The 20,868-nt window shown below is 53.0% G+C and overlaps 1 protein-coding gene across 1 annotated transcript in view; it reads left to right on the top strand.

The window, feature by feature from the left end:
• Window positions 1–20,868, top strand: part of LOC115281862 (myosin-13) — a 50,680-nt gene that overhangs the window by 21,216 nt on the left and 8,596 nt on the right. The window contains exons 17-33 of the mRNA XM_029927515.1: window positions 1,135–1,252; window positions 2,376–2,499; window positions 3,749–3,885; window positions 5,035–5,290; window positions 7,853–8,095; window positions 9,713–9,889; window positions 10,431–10,576; window positions 10,691–10,781; window positions 12,198–12,587; window positions 15,468–15,594; window positions 15,674–15,792; window positions 17,215–17,411; window positions 17,787–17,970; window positions 18,369–18,534; window positions 19,407–19,531; window positions 20,293–20,601; window positions 20,677–20,859. Of these exons, the coding sequence (XP_029783375.1) occupies window positions 1,135–1,252; window positions 2,376–2,499; window positions 3,749–3,885; window positions 5,035–5,290; window positions 7,853–8,095; window positions 9,713–9,889; window positions 10,431–10,576; window positions 10,691–10,781; window positions 12,198–12,587; window positions 15,468–15,594; window positions 15,674–15,792; window positions 17,215–17,411; window positions 17,787–17,970; window positions 18,369–18,534; window positions 19,407–19,531; window positions 20,293–20,601; window positions 20,677–20,859 (3,092 nt within the window). The remainder of the gene's footprint in view (window positions 1–1,134; window positions 1,253–2,375; window positions 2,500–3,748; window positions 3,886–5,034; window positions 5,291–7,852; window positions 8,096–9,712; window positions 9,890–10,430; window positions 10,577–10,690; window positions 10,782–12,197; window positions 12,588–15,467; window positions 15,595–15,673; window positions 15,793–17,214; window positions 17,412–17,786; window positions 17,971–18,368; window positions 18,535–19,406; window positions 19,532–20,292; window positions 20,602–20,676; window positions 20,860–20,868) is intronic.

Below are 20,868 nucleotides of genomic sequence, written 5' to 3'. Positions count from 1 at the left end.
GTCCAGGCTCAGCTCCGCGACTACCCGGCAGGGCCCTCCCCTATCAGGACGTGGGGGCACAGAAACCCCAGTTCACACAGCTAGCAAACGGTGCAGCCGGCATCTGAGCCCCTCCGAGTCCTCATCTGGGAAATGCCGGGAACTGGACCAGGGGACCCCTAAGCTCCGCTCACCCGAGAGCCCCTCTGAGTGTCTGATGCAGTTCTCCCTGGTCTTAACCACTCCTTCCTCACGAGAACCACTGTCCAGTAGAACCTTCTGGAATGACAGACATGTTCACGTTTGCGCTGCCCGATATGGCAGCCGCTGGGAATGTGACATGAGGCTCTCGCAGCTAAGGAAATGAATGTGCTTGTTTTACGGAGTTTAAATAACTACACGCGGCCAGAAACTATTGTGTCGGACAGCACAGCTCTAGCAGAACCTTCAAAACTGCATAAACGAACAGTCCTCTCTTCACCCAGCAGCCAGGGAAACGTGTGGGCCTTCTAGAAGTTTCCAGAAGGTTCACTAAAGACAACTCTAGCTACCCCCTTCCCCAGCAACTTAGGGAACCCACAAGGAAAAGCCATTATGCAGCCACGATGCTGCTCCTAACCCCTCACCCAGCCCCAGTATAGAATTTTCTCAGTCCCCATTTGATTGGCGCCTGAACCCAAGAGCATCCCCACTGGGGGGCTTCTTCCTATGGCCCCTCCTCTTCCACCCAGCTTTGGTGGTTCCCCTTCCTTCCCAGAGCTCATACCCTGCATTCAACTCCCTGCACCCTCTACCACAGCTGTCTCTCTTTCTCTGTCCCTCTGAAGTAAGAGTGTACATCCTGTCCTGGAGTAGAGAAGTTCCCCAATGGGAAGTCTAAGGGGTCCCCACACCCCTTCTGCCTTCCCTTGGAGCCCAGCTACAGACTCAAGGCTAACCCCACAGTGATGAGGTGCTTAAGTGTCCCCAGGAGGTCGGGATCATTTCCACTGTGACGCTGTAGGTAGTCTCCAGCCACTCCCAGCCCCGCTGTCCTAGAGCTGGCACTGATCCTTCCACGCAAGTCTGGGTGTGCTGGCGCGTCTCGTGGTGGCCAGACCATTGAAGACACCAAGGAAGCCGCCGACATGCCCCCCCTCCACCTTCCTCTCCCAGGCGTGATGGACCACTACTTGGTCATGCACCAGCTGCGCTGCAATGGGGTCCTCGAAGGCATCCGGATTTGCAGGAAAGGGTTCCCCAGCCGGATCCTGTACGCGGACTTCAAGCAGCGGTAGGTCACCGGACGTGGCCTCTGTCTCCTTTTGAGGGCACTTTGTGTATTCCCCGCAGGCGCTCCTCGGGCTGGGTGCTGGGCGAGCCCACACCTCCCAGGGTTTCCGTGAGCTCCGTCTTTAGCTGGAGGATGATCTAATCCCAAAGCGAGGGGGGCCAGCCCCAAATGGTCGCACAGGCCGTGCCCCCACCCTCCAGGCCAGGGTCTCTCCACTCCTGCACTGTTGACATCCGGGGCTAGATAATCCTGCGTTGTTGGGGCTGCCTGTGTCGTAGGACTTTAGCAGCACCCCTGGCCTCTCCCTCCCGTGTTGGTAGCAAAGCACACCCCCCCGGACTGTGGCCATCAAAAGTGTCTCCAGACATCCCCGATGTCCCCTGGGAGGGGGCGGAGATGGGGGATCAGTCGTCCCCGGGTGAGTCCCACCAGCACTCTCCACCCTGCTGCCATCTGGGCCCACAGGTCAAGTCAGGCTTTGTCTGGAGCAGAGGAAGGGAGGGAACGCTCTGGAAGTAGGAGGCCCAGGGGTCTGCGAGTCACAGTTGATTTCAAGGTTCTTTTATGTCAAATAAGAACCATTTCTCCTGAAAGCAAATGTCCCGCTGGATGCCCAGCGAGGGGTCGGCTTCTCTCTCCTGCCACGGCCTGTTGTCTAGAACGGACCCCTCAATTCCCCCTCTGCCAGACTACGATATTCCGTCTCCTCCTGAGGCTGGAGCAGGAGGTTTCTAGAAGGCCCTTCTCAAGCATGGGGTGTTCCTTGGGAAATGAATCCACTCAGGAAACGTCCCTCAGTGGAAGTCGCCACCCACCCTCTCACCGATGAAGACCCATAGATGCTAGGTATGACCAGCCAGCTGCTTGCAGACTCCTGTCACCTAAACCTTGGTGGCTCTCGGAGTCTGCCTTTCCTCAGGGGAAGGCATGGCCTTTCTACCTGGGTCATCACTGAACGACTGGGCAGGACCCTGGCAGGGCTCTCCGGCCCCTGGGCCTGTGCAGAGACGAACGTGCATGAAGGGAAGAGCCTCCCAGCTCTGTGCGACCAGCGGCCCTTCACCCCAGACCCTCCCCACCCCAGCTGCCAGCTGGTATCTGATCAACCTCTCTCCCTCCTCAGCTACCGGATCCTCAACGCCAGCGCCATCCCCGAAGGGCAGTTTATCGATAGCAAAAACGCTTCTGAGAAGCTTCTGGGCTCCATCGACGTGGACTTCGAGCAGTATAGGTTTGGCCACACCAAGGTGAGAGCGTGTGAAGCCGGGCCACCCCCCCCCCCCGCCCCCGCGGTCAACCCTGTGTCACCCACAGCCCCAAGCTGCTTGTCGGCTGCTTGGAGGAAAGGGCCTCTCGACCCGTCCAGTCAGCCTGAAAACCCTTTGCAGGACCCCAAGCAGGGGAGCCTGGCTCTAGGGTTGAGCGTTCTGTGTCTGTGTTGGTTTCTAAGTGTCTAGCGGCTTAATTGGAAGCCAGGGCCCTCTCGGCAATGGAAGAAAGCAATGGAAAGTTCTAGTGTCCGAGAGAGCAGAGCAAAGGCACTCTTTTTTTTAAATGTTTGTTTTTGAGAGAAAGGGAGACAGAGAGAGTGCAAGCAGGGGAGGGATAGAGAGAGAAGGAGACACAGAATCTGAAGCAGGCTCCAGGCTCTGAGCTGTCAGCACAGAGCCCAACACAGGGCTCAAACCTGAGAACCGAGAGATCATGACCTGAGCCAAAGTTGGATGCTTACCCACCTGAGCCCCCCAGGCACCCCACGACCCCTTAAATGGGACGAAACAGTCAAGGAGAGAGGAGGACACAGCAAGGATTCCAGGGAGTGATGGTTTGGAGGGAAGGATTACAACAGATAAAAATGGCTGCCATTTACTGATCACATGACTGACCCAGCCCCGTGACTCCCTCCCTGTGCACCTCGCATGCAGTCCTCCCGATATCCTGAGGGTGATAAGGAGGGTTCTGATCTCACAGGGTTACAGGTCAGGCAGGGGAAGTAAAGGCTCCCAGAGGGCAAAACATTTGCTCGTGGTCCCAGGGACCCTGAGGCACAGGGGCCAGCTTCAAATCCTGGCCTGACTCAGAGTTCTCCTTCCTGCAAAGGGCCAGGCCGGGGCCTGCTGGCCTCCAGGGTGCCCTGCTTCCTTGGAACGCTGGTGTGGGCCGAGGGTGCGTGGGCCCGAAAGTGGGGCCTGTCTCAGACGAGCAGACAGACAGGAGAAGGGGGAGGCAGAACCGTTGGGTTCTGAGATTACTCTCTGGACTCATCCTTGCATTCTGTGTGGGACATCTGTCCCAAGCAGTCCTTGTGGGTTGGCACGGCCTGGAATGTACTTTGCAACAGGGCACAGGAGAGCCCACCGTGGTGCCCAGACGGCTGCCAGTCCCAAGCCAGGGCGCTGAAGGCCCAGGGATGGTTCGGGCACAGACAGGCTCACAGAAGGGCCCTGGTCACACGCCTGAGGGGCCCAAAGCGAGCTCATCTCTCCTCTGATACAGGTGTTTTTCAAAGCTGGACTCCTGGGACTCCTGGAGGAGATGAGGGACGAGAAGCTGGTGACTCTGATGACACGCACACAGGCCATCTGCCGGGGGTTCCTGATGCGAGTGGAGTTCAAGAGGATGATGGAGAGGAGGTGATGCAGCCCCTCGGCCCGCCTCACGCTGCCCCCCCTACTTCACAGCTCATGGCTTCTTCCTGCTTGTAGTCTCGGGGTGCTGACGTCCTCATCCATTCATTTAACCAGCACCTACCAAGCGGCCATTCTGTGCTGGGGACCCCGCTTGGCCTGAGAAGATGGCCTGGAGGCCACCATGGTGGGGGTGAGGAGGGAGAGGCACCATGTTAATGAGGCCAGACGGGTTGTCGGCTGGAGAGCCCTGGCTGGAGAGCCGTGGAAGGGACATAAGGGAGACGATCGGGTTTGCAGAAGGTGACAAGGCCCTGAACTAGAAACGGGCAACAGGTGAGGGAGCGGGGGACGGATTCAGGGACATTGAGGAGTCCTGCTCCTCCAGGGACGCAGCAGCGGCCCTGGTGGCTGGTTATGTGCGGGAACTCCAGGGGAGGGGAATCTGCGGGGGACCCGTCCCTGATGCCCCATAGAGAGTGCTCGCAGGCTCCAACCCTGCCCTCGCCACATGGCCCCACTGCACGTTGGTCACGTGTTGGTCAGGCACACGAGGCTCTGGAAGACGCGGGGGGTGGGGGGATACGGCCTGCGTCACTGGGACAGAGGCCACAGTGGAAGTCAGGAAAGGAGGTTATTCTATAAGGACGAGACTCAGGGAGACAGTCCTGGGTGTAGACCCACACATTAGCTGAAAGAGGCCCACACGGCGCGGTACCACGAAACAGGAAAACCGTGTTTCCCTGGAGTCAAAGACAATGGGGTCTCTCAAAACGGTGAGAACCAGCCGCTCACACGTGGAAGACAGACTCATAAAAGTGGGGACGAAGATGCTCCTCGCATTGGTCACCAGGACCTCAGGCGTGGCATCTCCAGTGCAGCGGTGGGGGCAGAAGCCCGGGGGCCAGGCGGCGAGGGGGTGGGAGGGCCCACAAATGGCCTCGAGTCCTCTCCCACCTCCCAACCTCCACGCACGCGGTGTCCTTGGCCCCTCGTTTGCAGAGAGCACTCCAGGGCTTGCAGGAGCTGCACAGCTTGGCTGTCCCTGCTTCCCGCACAGCGGGGAGGGCTGAAGGGGGTGGGCCCACGGGGCAGGGGAGGGTGGACCCGAGGCCTTGCTGTGGTTCGTTAACCCCAGTCCTACTGCGTGGACAGGGACTCCATCTTCTGCATCCAGTACAACATCCGCGCCTTCATGAACGTCAAGCACTGGCCCTGGATGAACCTGTTCTTCAAGATCAAGCCGCTCCTCAAGAGCGCGGAGGCCGAGAAGGAGATGGCCACCATGAAGGAGGACTTCGAGAGGGCCAAGGAAGAGCTGGCCAGATCGGAGGCTCGCCGGAAGGAGCTGGAGGAGAAGATGGTGTCCCTGCTGCAGGAGAAGAATGACCTCCAGCTGCAGGTCCAGTCTGTGAGTACCTTCCTGACAAGGCCAGATAAGGAGGAGCAAAAGGGAGGCCCGGCAGGTGCATCTATTCAAGGGGCAGTGGTGCCACCTAGTGGGCCTATAGAGTATTGCGGCCCACCCGAGGCGGGAATCAGGGCTTGGTTTAGCCCCAAGCGGAGGGGCTTGCTGGGAGCAAGTCTGCAAAGTGAATTTCTGCTGGCCCTCAGTGGTCTCTGTCTTCCAGAAGGGAACGTGTCCGTCAGCATAATTAAAAACTGTCAGGAATGTGCCAGGTCTTTTAAAATATCGTGTAAATAAAAGTAAATCACTAAAATAATTCAAAGTAGAAAGAGTAATTATATATAATTCAGACAATAGGATTCTACTAAAAATGCTTTGAAGATATTCACTTTAAGCTTATTTATTTTGAGAGTGTGTGTGTGTGTCTGTGTGCACGCGCAAATGGAAGAAGGGCAGAGAGAAAGGGAGAGAGAATTCCAAGCAGGCTCTGCACTGTCAGCACAGAACCCAACGTGAGCTAAGTCTCACGAACAGTGAGATCATGACCTGAGCCAAAGTCAGACACTCAACCAACTGAGCCACCCATCTGCCTTGATAAGCATTTTTATTATTAAAAAATTTTTTCTAATGTTTATATATTTTTGAGAGAGAGAGAGAGAGACAGAGCCTGAGCAGGGGAGGGGCAGAGAGAGAGGGAGACGCAGAATCCGAAGCAGCTCCAGGATCTGAGCTGTCAGCACTGAGCCACCCAGGTGCCCAGAAGCATTTGTAAAATCAAGAAAATAGGGGAAACGAAACCATGCCTAGTGTGTAACATCCTGGTACGATTATTGTATCAATTCACAAGTTAAGATGCTTATCATTTGCCCTTTTGAAGAAACTCCTAAATGCTTTGGGCTCGCAAAGCATTTTCCCCTCCCTTGTTTACTTTCCCAGTTAGCACAAGTGGTTATTTGGAGCACTTTCCCAAGCCAAGTGGGCAGGAGGACTAGCTTTGGAACTAGATAGCTAGGTTGATATCCAGGCTCTCCACATTATGGCTATGTTGCCTTAGGCAAGTTACTTAGCCTCTTTGTACCTCAGTTTCCTCATCTGTAAAATGGGCACAGTAATAGCAACCATGTCCTGGGGTTATTGGGAGGATCAGATGAGTCCATGCAGGTAAAATGCCCAGCACATAATACCTGTTCAATTAACACACATACCTGTTCTCATCCGTAACCTTGGGATGCATGTCCAGTTTTTACAACACTCTTATATAAGATGTAGCCAGTTAAGTTTAAGAATATAATTAGCTGATCTTGGCCTGTCCAAGAGAGTCATTACAGAGCCTCCTGGAACATATATTTATTTACTCACTTCATTCCTGCCTATTTTGAGTTTTCTGCCCTGTGGCTCTAGGAGGCAGGACTAACGAGGCATTTACAAGACTCTTCTATTGAAGGTGAAAAGGTAGTAAAGTTTTGAAAACGCCAGTTAGCCAGTGGTAACATCGTATAGATGAGTCGTTTTTCAACCAGTCGTAGATGAACGCGTGAAATGGCCAGCTGTCCAAATTTGGCAAATTTGCGGAAGCTTTATGAACTTTCTGGACTCCTTTGTTTGGAATTATTTTAGGTGAATTGCTATTACGTGGATGTCCTTGGTGGTTTAAAAAAAAAAAGGGAAAGTTTTAGATGCTGGCGAGTGTGTGGAGAGACGAGCACCTTCCCACACTGTTGGTGGGAATGTAAACTGGTGCAGCTGCTCTGGAAAACAGTGTGGAGGTTCCTCAAAAAACTATCCATAGAACTCCCTTATGACCCAGCAATAGCGCTGCTGGGGATTTACCCAAGGGATACAGGAGTGCTGATGCATAGGGGCACATGTGCCCCAATGTTCATAGGGGCACTTTCTACAATAGCCAGATCATGGAGAAAGCCTAAATGTCCATCACCTGATGAATGGATCAAGAAGATGTGGTTTATATATACAATGGAGTACTACACGGCAATGAGGAAGAATGAAATCTCGCCATTTGTAGCAATGTGGATGGAGCTCAAGGGTGTCATGCTAAGCGAAATAAGTCAGGCAGAGAAGAACAGATACCATATGTTTGCACTCATAGGTCTAACAGGAGAAACCTAACAGGGGCCCATGGGGAGAGGAAGTGGGAAAGAGAGCGGGGGAGAGTGAGGGACACAGATCAAGGGAGACTACTGAATACTGAAAACGAACCATGGACTGAAGGGGGAGGGGGAGGGAGGGAGGGGGTGATGGTCATGGAGGGGGGCACTTGTGGGGAGAAGCACTGGGTGTTATATGGAAACCAATTTGACAATAAACTATTAAAAAATAAATAAAATAAACATTACCAAAAAAGGTATATATGAATGATATATGAATGGTGTGTGTGTTTGTGTGTGTGCATCTCTGCCCATGAATGTGTGTGCGTGCACATGCGTGTGCATGCGTGTGACCCATCCCTTGGCTTAGGTCTAGATCATAGGCTTTTGGAGGGCAGAGCCCTGCCCTTGTAAGGGTTTCCGAGAGTCTGACCACACCACGGTGCGCCGTTTCTTTCAGGAAACAGAAAACCTGATGGACGCCGAGGAGCGCTGTGAGGGGCTCATCAAAAGCAAGATTCAACTGGAAGCCAAAGTCAAGGAGCTGAGCGAGAGACTGGAGGAGGAAGAAGAGATGAATTCGGAGCTGGTGGCCAAGAAGAGGAACCTGGAAGATAAATGCTCGTCCCTCAAAAGAGACATCGACGATCTGGAGCTGACCCTGACGAAAGTGGAAAAGGAGAAGCATGCCACGGAAAACAAGGTGGGCCACCCCGAGGTCCCCAGAGTTTCTGGAACGATCCTTACTCCCCGTCTGCGAGGAGGAGACGTTGCCGGGGTCAGAGGCGGGGGCGAGTGGACAGGCAGCGAGCGCCCCCACGTCCTCTCCTCTGCCTTGTTCTCCAGCCCCGAGGCTCTCCTCACCCCTCCTTCCGCCTGGCTTGCACCCCAGTCGTCCAGCCCTGCCCCCTCCTGCACAAAGGGAGCGATCCTAGAGAAGGAGGGCGTCCTACCCAGCTTCGCTTTCACTTGTCCCCGGACGAGCAGACCAAAGTGGCCAGAGGGGCCGGAGTGGGGGTGGAGTGTGGACGGGGGCACAAAGCTGGGTCACACCAAGCTCTGGCAGGGATGTGGGGGTACAGGGACCCTTTGTCCTAGTGGCGGAGTATAGACGGACGCAGCTTTCAGGAAAGTGTGCGGAGATACTGGGTCAAAGGAAGAATCCACATATCCTTTGGCCCAACGATTTTGCGCCTGAGCGTCTAGACCAGGCGATTCCCCCACCAGCCCGTAACGAGGATGCTGTGGGTTTCAGAAGACCCACGGGGACTTCTACATGGCCAGCAGGCACAGCAGGGCACACACAGGGCCCCAGGATGGACACGAAGGAACTAGTGCTGAAAATAGGAAAGTGAGAGGTCCAGCACGACGCCGTTTACGGAAGCGAAAAATCACACGTGCGCAAGGGAAGACACATTTTACAGAAACAAGTGAGAAATGCAACACTTGATTCACATCCAAATGGTTGCCAATGAGACAGAGCCAGGGGTGGGCGGACGCGGTGTGAGGGGACCCAGAGCTGACCAGACCAGCAGGAGCGGGGGAGCGGCCGTCGGCGGGGCGGCGACTGTGGCAAACAGGAGGCCGTTTGCCCGTCCGCCACGGCCGCTGTGACCGCTCTGGCCAGCTGCCTCCTGTGGGAATGAGAAGCCGGGGCTACCAACGCTTCTGATTTTCCACGAGAAGCCAGGGGTCCTGATTGTATGTCACATAGCATTTCAGTTTTGCACCATGGCAACTGATTCAAAAGTTGTAAACTGTTACGTGGACGAAAGGAGATGTGTCTGTGGCCAGACTCGGCCCGCAGGTCGGGAGCTGAACAGCCTCTGATCTGGAAGAGGGTCATACATGGAACAAAGTTTAATTTAAGTGCCCTAGAGCCTCACGTTTAGCCCCCTGCCCCCTGCCCCCCGCTCCTGCTTCCAGGTCCCGTTCCGGACCCTCACGTAGCCCTGCATGTCTTGCCTTATTCTAACCCCCAAATTCTCACTGGTCTGTTGTGATAAATATGGATGGATTGGTTGTTCTTCTGAGATACCCTGTTTGCATTGATCAGTGTCCTGCCTTGTGAGAGGTAAAGCCTTCCTAACGGGAGGACTCGAGGCTCTCTGTGCCAGGCCAGCGAGGAGGATTAAGAACCGATAGGCTGATCGATTCAGGATGGCACACCCAACACGCTGACCACCTGCCAGGGAGGTAAAGAGGCAGGAGCCAAAAAAACAAGAACAAGAAAGGGAAAGGAAGGAAAACATCAGTAGGTTCTGCTAGAAGCTTTTGGCTCCATGGCTGCCACAGCTGCATCGTGTTGATACTGTCCCAGGTAAAGAATCTCTCTGAAGAGATGACAGCCCTCGAGGAAAACATTTCCAAACTGACCAAAGAGAGGAAGTCTCTGCAGGAGGCCCATCAGCAAACGCTGGATGATCTCCAGGTTGAAGAAGATAAAGTCAACGGTCTCATCAAAATAAACGCCAAGCTCGAACAACAAACAGACAACGTAAGCAGACGTCACCACTGCGTTCTAACCGCTTGCACTTGCAGAAGCACGGCAGGTGCACTTGCAGAAGCACGGCGGGAGGGCAGGGGAGGGGCGTGGGGGTGGGGGTCCAGCTTCTGGTTCTGAAGCAGAACCCCTAAGTCCGGACCTCAGCCCTTTCCATGCCCTGGGCCCCCAAAGCTCAGCTCCTGTTCTCACATTCTTCCAAACGAGCCCCGCTGTGGCCGTGACACTCCCCATCGTTCCCCACCGTGTTAGCATTTTCTGTTCCGGGTGCGAGGTTTCCAGGTTCCACTCGCGGCTGTGGCTGGAACGTGTCCATTCTGCATCAGTTTTCCCGTTCCTCACACCCCATGTGCACACACACACGGGCACACTCACAGATCTGTGCACATCACTCCCCCAACGATGCATGTGAGTGGGGGGCAGTGACGATGCAATCGGACCCTCAGAAGCCGTGGGCATGCGTGCGGCCACACAGCTCAAGGGGCGAGCTCGTTCTCCCCGTGGGCTCTCAACCTTCGCACCCATGTCTCCACAGCTTGAGGGCTCCCTGGAGCAGGAGAAGAGACTGCGGGCGGACCTGGAGCGAGTGAAGAGGAAGCTGGAGGGAGACCTGAAAATGTCCCAGGAATCCATCATGGATCTGGAAAACGACAAGCAGCAAATAGAGGAGAAGTTGAAAAAGTAGGTATTTCATGCCTCTCCTCTGTTTGAGCCCAAAAGCCAACTTACCCCCTTCGAAAAGCTTGTATTTCGTGTTATTTTAAAAAATACGTATATACGTGTATGTATTTGCAGGAAGGAGTTTGAAATCAGTCAGTTACAAGCCAAAATTGATGACCAGCAAGTGCACAGCCTGCAGTTACAGAAGAAGATCAAAGAACTGCAGGTAGAAATATCAGAACCTCCCAGACCCTGAAACCCTTTGCGAGGGTCCCTCCTGCCCTTCTCCCTTTGTTTCTTTAGCTGCTGGTTTTCCTCCTGTCCTCAGAGCTAGAGAGAAAGTCCGTCCTTCCCTTTAGGTGTCTGAACTTCACACCTTAATCCCGTCAGCAGCACAAGTGACATGTCCTTGAGAAGATTACAGTGTTGCCAGCAAGGCTACGTAGGAGGTGTTGTGGTCACCGCTAGTGAGCCGGGTGCTCTCCCCAGCTTCTCAGAGGCCACTCCGGGGGCGCCTCGGGGGCTCCGTCGGCTGAGCGTCTGACTCGATTTCAGCTCAGGGCATGATCTCACAGCTTCGTGAGTTTGAGCCCCACGTCGGGCTCTCCACTGACAACATGGAGCCTGCTTGAGATTCTCTCTTTCTCCTCTCCCCATCCCTTCCCCACTCATGCTGTCTCTGTCTCTCTCAAAATAAATAAGCTTAAAAAAAAAAAAAGAAATCCCTCCCACTTTCAGTGGGATGTGTATCCTGCGGGATTTTTTTGCTGTAGGTTTATGTACACACGTAAGACCCAAAGGGCATCCCCCGGGGGGCTCAGGTGGCAGAGCGTACAACTCTTGATCTAGGGGTTATGAGTTCATACACCACATTGGGTGTAGAGATTACTTAAAAATGAAATATTTTTTTAAAAAAGACCCAAAGAAACTAATATAGGAGATATATATATATATATATACACATGCACGCGCACACACACACACACACACACATACATACATATGTATATGCACATATACATCAAAACATATATCCTTACATGTATATTTATGTATGTAAACATGTTCATTAAATATATGGGTATTTTATATTCTATATATTTTATATCTCTTAGCTTAAATATGATACCACATAGGCTTTGATTTTGGAAATTGCTCCTTTTTTTTAAATTTTTTTAATCTTTATTTTTGAGAAAAAGAGAGAGACAGAGCGAGAGCTGGGTAGGGGCAAAGAGAGGGAGACACAGAATCAGAAGCAGGCTCCAGGCTCCAAGCTGTCAGCACAGAGCCCAACGTGGGGCTCAAACCCACGAACCACAGGGTCATGGACTGAGCTGAAGTCATACGTTAACCCACTGAGCCACCCAGGCACCCCAAAACTTGCCCCTGCAAACATGTCCCTGGTAGACCAGGGTCCAGTCTAACTGCTTCACAAACTTCTGGAACATGGCCCCATCATGGTGGATTTGACGAGTCCTCTGCTGATGGACATTTAGACTGTTTGCAAGTTGTTCCTCACTAATTTAATGCTCTAGCATATTCTTTTCTTTGTGATGCCTACCCTCAGTCCCTCACCACCCTGCCCCTCCCGAAATGGGCTGCTCCCCCCACCCCAACATGCCTGACGCGGTGACCCTTTCAGGCCCGCACGGAAGAGCTGGAGGAGGAGATCGAGGCAGAGCGGGCCTCCCGGGCCAAAGCAGAGAAGCAGCGCTCAGACCTCTCCCGGGAACTGGAGGAGATCAGCGAGCGGCTGGAAGAAGCCAGTGGGGCCACTTCCGCCCAGATCGAGATGAACAAGAAGCGGGAGGCCGAGTTCCAGAAGATGCGCAGGGACCTGGAGGAGGCCACCCTGCAGCACGAGGCCATGGCGGCCACCCTGAGGAAGAAGCATGCAGACAGCGTGGCCGAGCTCGGGGAGCAGATAGACAACCTGCAGAGGGTCAAGCAGAAGTTGGAGAAGGAGAAGAGTGAGATGAAGATGGAGATCGATGACATGGCCAGCAACATGGAGACCGTCTCCAAGTCCAAGGTGCCTGACTCCCTGCTTAGCAAGTGTGAGGCAGCCACAGCCGCCTGCCCAGGGGGCAGCTCTAACTTGATGTCCCCTGATTCACTGCCTGTTCTAAACCAAAATGCTCTCCCCCCAGTTCTTACTGCCCCGACCCCCAAAATCCATTCCAGTCATTCGAGCTTGACCCAATGATCTACTAGGACGAGAGGTCTCGTCACCCTTCCCAGAGTCTCAGAAAGCTTCCAGAAACTTCCAACCCATCTGGAATTTTCTAGAGCTAAATCTATGCATGGATTGCAAAGGGCCTTGCTGGCTATGGTTTTCTACATGCTGCCTCTCTAGCCCACCGTACTAATCCTGGGCGGCATAACCAATCTGAAGTTATGCGTGAGAACAGAGGCAGATCCGAGTTTTGTGCCACTTGATGCAAGTAAAATTCAAGAAAGGAGGTGCTCTTTAAGAAAATGTACCCCAAATTACGGGCGCCTGGGGGGCTCAGTCAGTTGAGCATCGACTTCAGCTTAGGTCACGATCTCACGTTAGGGAGTTTGAGCCCCGCGTGGGGCTCTGTACTGAGAGCTCGGAGCCTGCTTTGGATTCTGTGTCTCCCCTCTCTCTGCTCCTCACCTGCTCGCATTCTGTCTCTTGCTCAAAAATAAATTTAAAACAATTAAAAACAAAAACTTTAAATTATAAATTTAAATACAAAGTTATAAATACAAATTATAAATACAAAGTTAAGCACAAAAGTGAATAATCATTTAGAGTGAGAAAAACAAATCAGGTCTCTATCTTCTGAGACCTCTTCAGGCCATTGGCCAGAAATGCCTCCCTAAAAATATATTCCGCTTGCGTGCAGCCTCCCTTCTGCACCTGCAGCCTTCCACAGCCACCTGTATGATCTAGGGCCCCTGCAGCTGAGGCTTGTGACGCTCAAACCTCACCAGCTTCGTGGCAGTCACTCCTGTGTGACTTCAAGGCAAACCTCCACCCTTCCTCACGGAGTGATGCATGCTTCTAGATTCATAGTGCCTCTCGCTGTCCTTGTTTGGGATCTGGATCCACACAGCCTGGGCTTCCTCCCTGCCTGACTGCCACTCCTTTTTCTTGCTTGCTTGCTTCCCTGTTTTTCTGCCCTTCTTAGCTTTTTCCTCCCTCGAAGGAATTATGTGTTCTGTCTCTGTCTCTGTCCCCTCCCCCTCCCCATAACATGCAGGCTAGGTTGCAGGGTTGCCTGGGTTAGAAGAGATGATGGCACCTTGTCACCTCCCTTTCTCTATCATGCTTTCTGCTCTCTGTTCTCAATTCTAAAATCCAGTGGAGGAAGTCTTTTATATTGCTTTATATTTTTTTAAGTTGTTGTATCCTTTGATTTTTTTTTCTCCTTGTGAGTTGCTGTCTCTTTTTCAACTATCCCAGATAAAATTATTTCATGTTCATATGTCATTTTCTCAAAGATAGACAGAGAGGGAGACACAGAATCCAAAGCAGGCTCTAGGCTCTGAGCTGTCAGCACAGAGCCAGATTCAGGGCTCAAACTCATGAACCAGGAGATCATAACCTGAGCCAAAGTTGGACACTCAACGGACTGAGCCACCAAGGTGCCCCTATCCCTGCCTTTTCTGCTGCCATCTTATAATTTACAGTCTAAGGAAAACTATATGCTCAATATATCTGTTTGATTGTTATATGAGGTGGGAGGAAGGAGTCTATAATATACGCAAGGTTTTAAAGCAAACTGCACAAAAATGTGGGCCAGGTAGAGGCTAGAGGAGTGAATCCCCCCTGCCATCTCTACTATACGGAACCTTTTGTATAATCGAGAGAAACATTCGACACCATCACCTGAATATGCTGCTAGCAAACAAATCTGATGACAATAGAATTCCTTACATTACAAGAAGATTCTGGGGTTCCTATGAGTACCACCTCCTCCGAGGTATCTTTCACAGACCAGTACTTAGCTACCAAAAGCCTATTGCTCTAACTTATTGGGGGCGAATCAGTATTCACAGACACAAAGCAAAGCTTAAGTAATTATGATTTTTTAAACTGACATCAGGGCACCTGGGCGGCTCAGTCACCTAGGCTTCTGACTGTTGATTTCAGCTCAGGTCACAATTCCATGGTCTGTGAGTTTGAGCTGTGCATCGGGCTCTGTGCTGACAGTGCACAGCCTACTTAGGAGCACCCTGTCTCCTCTCTCTCTGGCCCTCCCCTGCTTGCTCTCTCTCAAAATAAATACTCATTTAAAAATATTCAGGGGCAGCTGGGTGGCTCAGTCAGTTAAATATCTGACCCTTGGTTTCAGCTCAGAACATGATCTCAAAGTTTCGTGGGGTTCAAGCCCCACATCAGGCTCTGTGCTAACAGCATGGAGCCTGCTTGAAAGTCTCCCTCTCCCTCTCTCTCTGCCCCTACCCTGCTCACACTGTCTCTGTCTCCCTCAAAAAAATACATAAATAAATAAACATTTAAATTAAAAAACATTTTTAACATTATGTGTTCTGCATTTAAATGCAAACAATATGGAGTGCTTGGGTGGCTCAGTTGGTTAAGCCTCCAACTTTATATCAAGACATGATCTCATGGTTCATGAGTTCAAGCCCCGTGTCAGGCTCTGTGCTGACAGCTCAGAGCCTGGAACCTGCTTCAGATTCTGTGTCTCCCTCTCTCTCTGCCCCTCCCCCACTTACTCACTCTCTCTCTCTCTCTCTCTCTCTCTCTCTCTCTCTCTCTCTCTCTCTCTCTCTCTCTCTTTCTCTCTCTCAAAAATAAACATTAAAAACCTGTTTTTATTTTGCCTGACAAGAAGCCAAACTACCCAACTTCCCAGTTCAATCCTGGATGCCAGGAACCCATTTTTTTCCATTCACGTTGCCTTCTTTTTTTTAAAAGAGTAACATAGAGAGAATGTGTCGGACCGTGGAAGACCAATTTAATGAGATCAAGGCCAAGGATGACCAACAGACCCAGCTGATCCATGATCTGAACATGCAGAAGGCAAGACTACAGACCCAGAACGGTAAGAGATGAGCAGGGCTCTGGGGTCCAGGCGGGTGGTGGGAGAGGGCAGCCGGGGACCCTCATGCATCTGTTTTCAGGGGAGCTGAGCCATCAAGTGGAAGAGAAGGAGTCTCTGATTTCACAGCTAACCAAAGGCAAGCAGGCCCTTACCCAGCAGGTGGAGGAGCTCAAGAGGCAGCTGGAAGAAGAAACTAAGGTAGGAATGCCTCTTTCTGGAAGGGTGCAGCCAGAACCAGAGAGGCCACCAACAATGGTTGGGGCCAGTGGGACAGCAGGAAGTCCCATGTTTCCCCTCTCTGCTGCACAGGAAGCTTTAGGAACCTGCACTCTGAGGTTACAGGACTTTGGCCTTGGATCTCCTTCCTCAGAGCCAGGGTGCCCCATCCTCTGGGTTCCTCTGCCCCCGCCCCCGGGGTGCTCTGGTGAACAGCCCTCTCCAGCCAGGGCAGCCCCCTGACCCCATTCACTGCTCAGCCTGACCATCTCCACCTCCCTCTGGGTGTTCTTTCCCTACACTGCGCTGTTCATCCAGGCCACCCGAAATGCCCTCCTCTTCCTCCCACACCACTCATGGATCACCTCCTATATCACCTGCTCTGAAGCTCTCCCCCTCCAAAACACTGCATGGCTTCAGGGGCCCATTTAGGACACGTGCTTAAACATGCACGTCATCAACACGTTCTTGACTTCAACATTGAGATAGTTACGTCCATCAGGCCCATCTCCCTGCTGGTCTATAAACGCCGAGGCAAGAATAATTTCCCCTTGTGGTAAACAGCACAGTAGAACAGTGCACACAGTAGGTGCCTAATAAACGCTGCCGATGTGTGTTCAAGCGTTAGGAGTCCAGGGGTCCACAACACTGACATTCTGTGATTTTTGAGGTTGCCATGCACCGGCTAAGACTTACAAGGCGATCTTCTGGAATTTTCCTGAGCTCCACTGACTCCTAAGAAAGAACAAGCACTTTATCTCTGTCCCATCTTCCTATCGTATGCTAAGGGCCTTCAGGGGGCTGGGGTGGGGGTCGTGGCAAGATGCAGAGTGTGAACACGTGGCTAGAAGATCCCTTATAGGATCAAGCCAGTCCTCTGGCCAGGGTACAGTCACTGCTAAGCTCAGGGAGCGCTTTCCACGGCATTGCATCCCCTAGCAAGAAAACTACTCCCTTCTCGTTCTGTTCCCATTTTCCTGATTGCACAAGGAACAGAGCTCCATTTGGAGATCATCTCTCTAGCATGTGCATATTTTCGTTAGACAGAGAGAAGGCCCCAGGCACAGAGCCACGGCCGGAAAGCACCTAGCTAGAAGGTGACAGATAACGTTGCTTTATCTCCGTGGTGTTTATTCTTACGTTCCCTCCTGTTTATGGCAAACCCTGATGCTTCGGTATCTAATGCAGTTGAACAGTTTACTTTTGAAGTACATACATTTTAAATATAATAAGGGCGTCAGCTTAAAAAACTTTTAAATAAAGCGGGACATACGGCGGATGTGGTGAAGCTTTGTGAAGGCAGCTTGGGAATAGTTCACCTGGGAAATGCCGGTTTAAAGTGAAAGTACCTTAGCTTGGAAGATGGCCAGATGTCTTTGCAATGTCACCATTGTGCTGCCACAGGCCAAGAACGCGCTGGCCCACGCCCTGCAGTCCTCCCGCCACGACTGTGACCTGCTGCGGGAACAGTATGAGGAGGAGCAGGAGGGCAAGGCCGAGCTGCAGAGGGCGCTGTCCAAGGCCAACAGCGAGGTGGCCCAGTGGAGGACCAAATATGAGACGGACGCCATCCAGCGCACAGAGGAGCTGGAGGAGGCCAAGTACGGGTCCCGGGCTATGGCGTGAGAGGTGCCCCCAAGGCACAAGCGAAGGGACAGAGAATTCTTCCTAGTTTGAGACTCTCTCTTCCTTCCTCCCCAGGCCCTTGAGTTTTCTTAAGCTTTCAGGTAGGGCATCCCTGTCCCTCCTCTGGGACTGTCCATTCCATCTTGTTCCCTTGGGGGCTTCTCGGTGGCCTGCTTTGCCACCTAGCACTTCGCGCTTCTTCAGGTGATACCTAGACCCTGTCCACTCATCACCTTCTAGGTCCTGGTCTTACCAAGTGCCAGTCCTGAACAGACTGTTCCTTTTCAGCCAGCCCAACAAGTAGTTATGAAATAGTCCACGGAGGGAAAAAAAAAGTCTGGTTCTTTTAGGAAAAAGCTGGCCCAGAGACTCCAGGAAGCAGAGGAAAACACTGAGGCCGTGAGCGCCAAGTGCGCCTCCTTGGAGAAGACCAAGCAGAGACTTCAGGGGGAAGTGGATGATTTGATGCTGGACTTGGAACGCACCAACACAGCCCGTGTCGTCCTAGACAGGAAGCAGAGAGACATGGATAAGGTCTGCCCCACCCCCACCCCGAGAGCAGTGCCTTCTCAGGCTTGGATGCGCCAGATGCCAGCGCCGCCAGGGAGACCCTGCGCATGGCAGATCACGGTGTGGGCGGCTGGGATTTGCAGCGCCTCTTGGCTTTTGTGACAGTCTCTCCAAAGTGAATTTTTAGAGAAGGCTGATTCAGATTACTTCGAGAACCCCATACCTCTAGGAACACAGCAGATGGCCTGTGGGAAAATCAGAGTCTGGAGCCTGTGATCTAGAATGAGACCCCCTCCCATTTCTTGGGACCCCAGGATGGGAGGGTGAAACCGTGGCAGTGCTGACACACGCTCCTTGTTTTCATGGGCGCGCCCGGGTCCTGGTCCTTTCCGCTGCTCACATGTCCCTCGGTCATCTCCCAGGTCCTTGCGGAATGGAAGCAAAAGCTGGATGAGAGTCAGGCTGAGTTGGAAGCCTCTCAGAAAGGATCCAGGTCACTTAGTACTGAAATCTTCAAGATGCAGAATGCCTACGAGGAGGTGGTGGACCAGCTGGAGACGCTGAGACGGGAGAACAAAAACCTGCAAGGTGACGGGGCCCCTGGGGGCTCAGGTGGCTGAGCGTCCGACTCTTGGTTTCTGCTCAGGTCGTAGTCTCTCGGCTCGTGGGTTCGAGCCCCATGTCGGGCTCTGCGTGGACAGCGTGGAGCCTGCCTGGGATTCTCTTTCTCTTCTCTCTCTGTTTCTTCCTGTCTTTACCTCGTGCTATTTAGGTCTCTCTCAAAATAAATAGTAAATAAACTTTTTAAAAAACATGCAAAGTGAGCTCTCTCCGCACCCCAGCTTTGCACTGTACCCCCTAATGCCTCCCCCTCTTCTTCCCACGGCTCCACAAACCCCACCCCCACCCCATCTGCTCAGCCGACTCTGGAGCGAAGTCCCGCTAATGTACAGCCGTCACACCAAGGTCTCATTCTGCAGCACAAACGGCAAACTGAATTGGTAAACTCACCTCTTCTTAGAGGACAAGGTTTTCCATGGAGTCCGTCTCTATATGGCTTTGTGTCCTTGAACACGTCACTGAGTCCTAAGGGACCTCACACTCCTGATCTGCAAAACAAGACCAGACCCGATTCCCCCTAAAACCCCTTCTGGCTCCAAAAGACTGAGATTCTATATCCTATGCATTGTCCCCACAATTCCCTCTCATGGCCTTCGCCACAGCCCTGGTACATACTTGTGAAGTTCTGTGGGCCACGCGGTGTCCTTGCGGCTGCTCTCTGCAGCGTCCGGGCGAGGCCACACCCCGTGTCCTGCTGGCCCCTCACCTGAAGGGCTCTGCTGCATCCTGTCCTCTGTAAACATGATGCATCCCCAGCCCCCCCACGACTCTGAGCACAATGCCTTAGCTGTCGGCTGGAACTGGATGAAACGGCCTAAATCAAGCCTGTCCTTTTGCAGAAGAGATCTCTGACTTAACGGAGCAGATTGCAGAAACAGGCAAGAGCCTGCAGGAAGTGGAAAAGACCAAGAAGCAGGTGGAGCAGGAAAAGTCAGACCTCCAGGCTGCCCTGGAGGAGGCGGAGGTAAGTGGCTGGGGCATGAATGCTCAGGAGGGTGGAGCCCCAAAGGAGAGGGGACTTGACCTTGACTTTGGGGCCATCTCCTGCCTGGAGATGCAGAGGGGATTAACATCCAGCCGTCCCCAGGGAAACAGCGGGGCCATGTTCTGCCTCCCGGGCCCCCTCCGGCTCGGCTCATCACATCTCCCCTCTTGAAAATAAATGTATGTGTTTGCTGTGCCCTCAGTGTCTTCCTCTCAGGAAGCAAGGCCTCGATCACCAAACATCCTGAGAGCGAGCTCAGAATTCTCGGTTTTCAGAGTCACACACGGCCATCTTTGGCCACTGGGAGTTCCGTAAAAGTCCACATACAGGCATGGTGTCTCGACGCCCTAATCAATGTAGCCAGCGCAGGGCGGGTGGGCAGTCGAGCTGTGTCCGGGGAGATTTGCATAATTCAGGATGATGGGAAAACAGTGACCTTGTCGTTTTAGGGAAGAGGCGAGCCCTGACTTATGGTCACTTAGGACAGACACGCCTAATAGTGGTTTTACTAACTCAGAAAGATGCTCTGTCCTCCTCCACACATAAAATTGTACATAACAGATACAGAGCTTTAGTTTCAGTTTCGTCACTAGTAGGGTCATTTGGCAGCAAATTGCTTGATCCTTACTCCTATGTAAAATGGGTAGAATAAGACCCATTTTATATTACCAGGGAGGAAAACAGCAGTTCAGGAAGACGGCTGCCCATGCCACCCCCAATCACCACTCTGCTTTTATCAGGGTTCCCTGGAGCACAAAGAGAGCAAGATCTTGCGCGTCCAACTGGAGTTGAGCCAGGTGAAGTTGGAGCTTGACCGCAGGGTCACTGAGAAAGACGAGGAAATTGAGCAGCTGAAGGGAAACAGCCAGCGGGCTGCAGAGGCCATGCAGAGCCTGCTGGACTCGGAGATCCGGAGCCGCAACGACGCCCTGAGGCTGAAGAAGAAGATGGAGGGCGACCTCAACGAGATGGAGATCCAGCTGGGCCATTCCAGCCGCCAGGTGGCGGAGACCCAGAAACACCTGCGCACCGTGCAGGGCCAGCTCAAGGTCAGCGCGCGGGCTCGGCGGCCCGGTGGCTCCGCCCTGCCCTGCGCGCCGCCCTCACCCCGGCTCCTCCCCCAGGAGTCCCAGCTGCACTTGGACGACGCCCTGAGGAGCAACGAGGACCTCAAGGAGCAGCTGGCCGTCGCAGAGCGCAGGAACGGCCTCCTGCTGGAGGAGCTGGAGGAGCTGAAGGCGGCTCTGGAGCAGACGGAGCGGACCCGCAGACTGTCCGAGCAGGAGCTGCTGGACGCCAGTGACCGCGTGCAGCTC

The sequence above is a fragment of the Suricata suricatta genome, chromosome 17 (assembly GCF_006229205.1).
Source record: "Suricata suricatta isolate VVHF042 chromosome 17, meerkat_22Aug2017_6uvM2_HiC, whole genome shotgun sequence".
In the NCBI taxonomy this organism is placed as follows: Eukaryota; Metazoa; Chordata; class Mammalia; order Carnivora; family Herpestidae; genus Suricata; species Suricata suricatta.
Note: the sequence above shows the minus strand (reverse complement) of the source record. Positions and strands in the feature narration are given on the sequence as shown.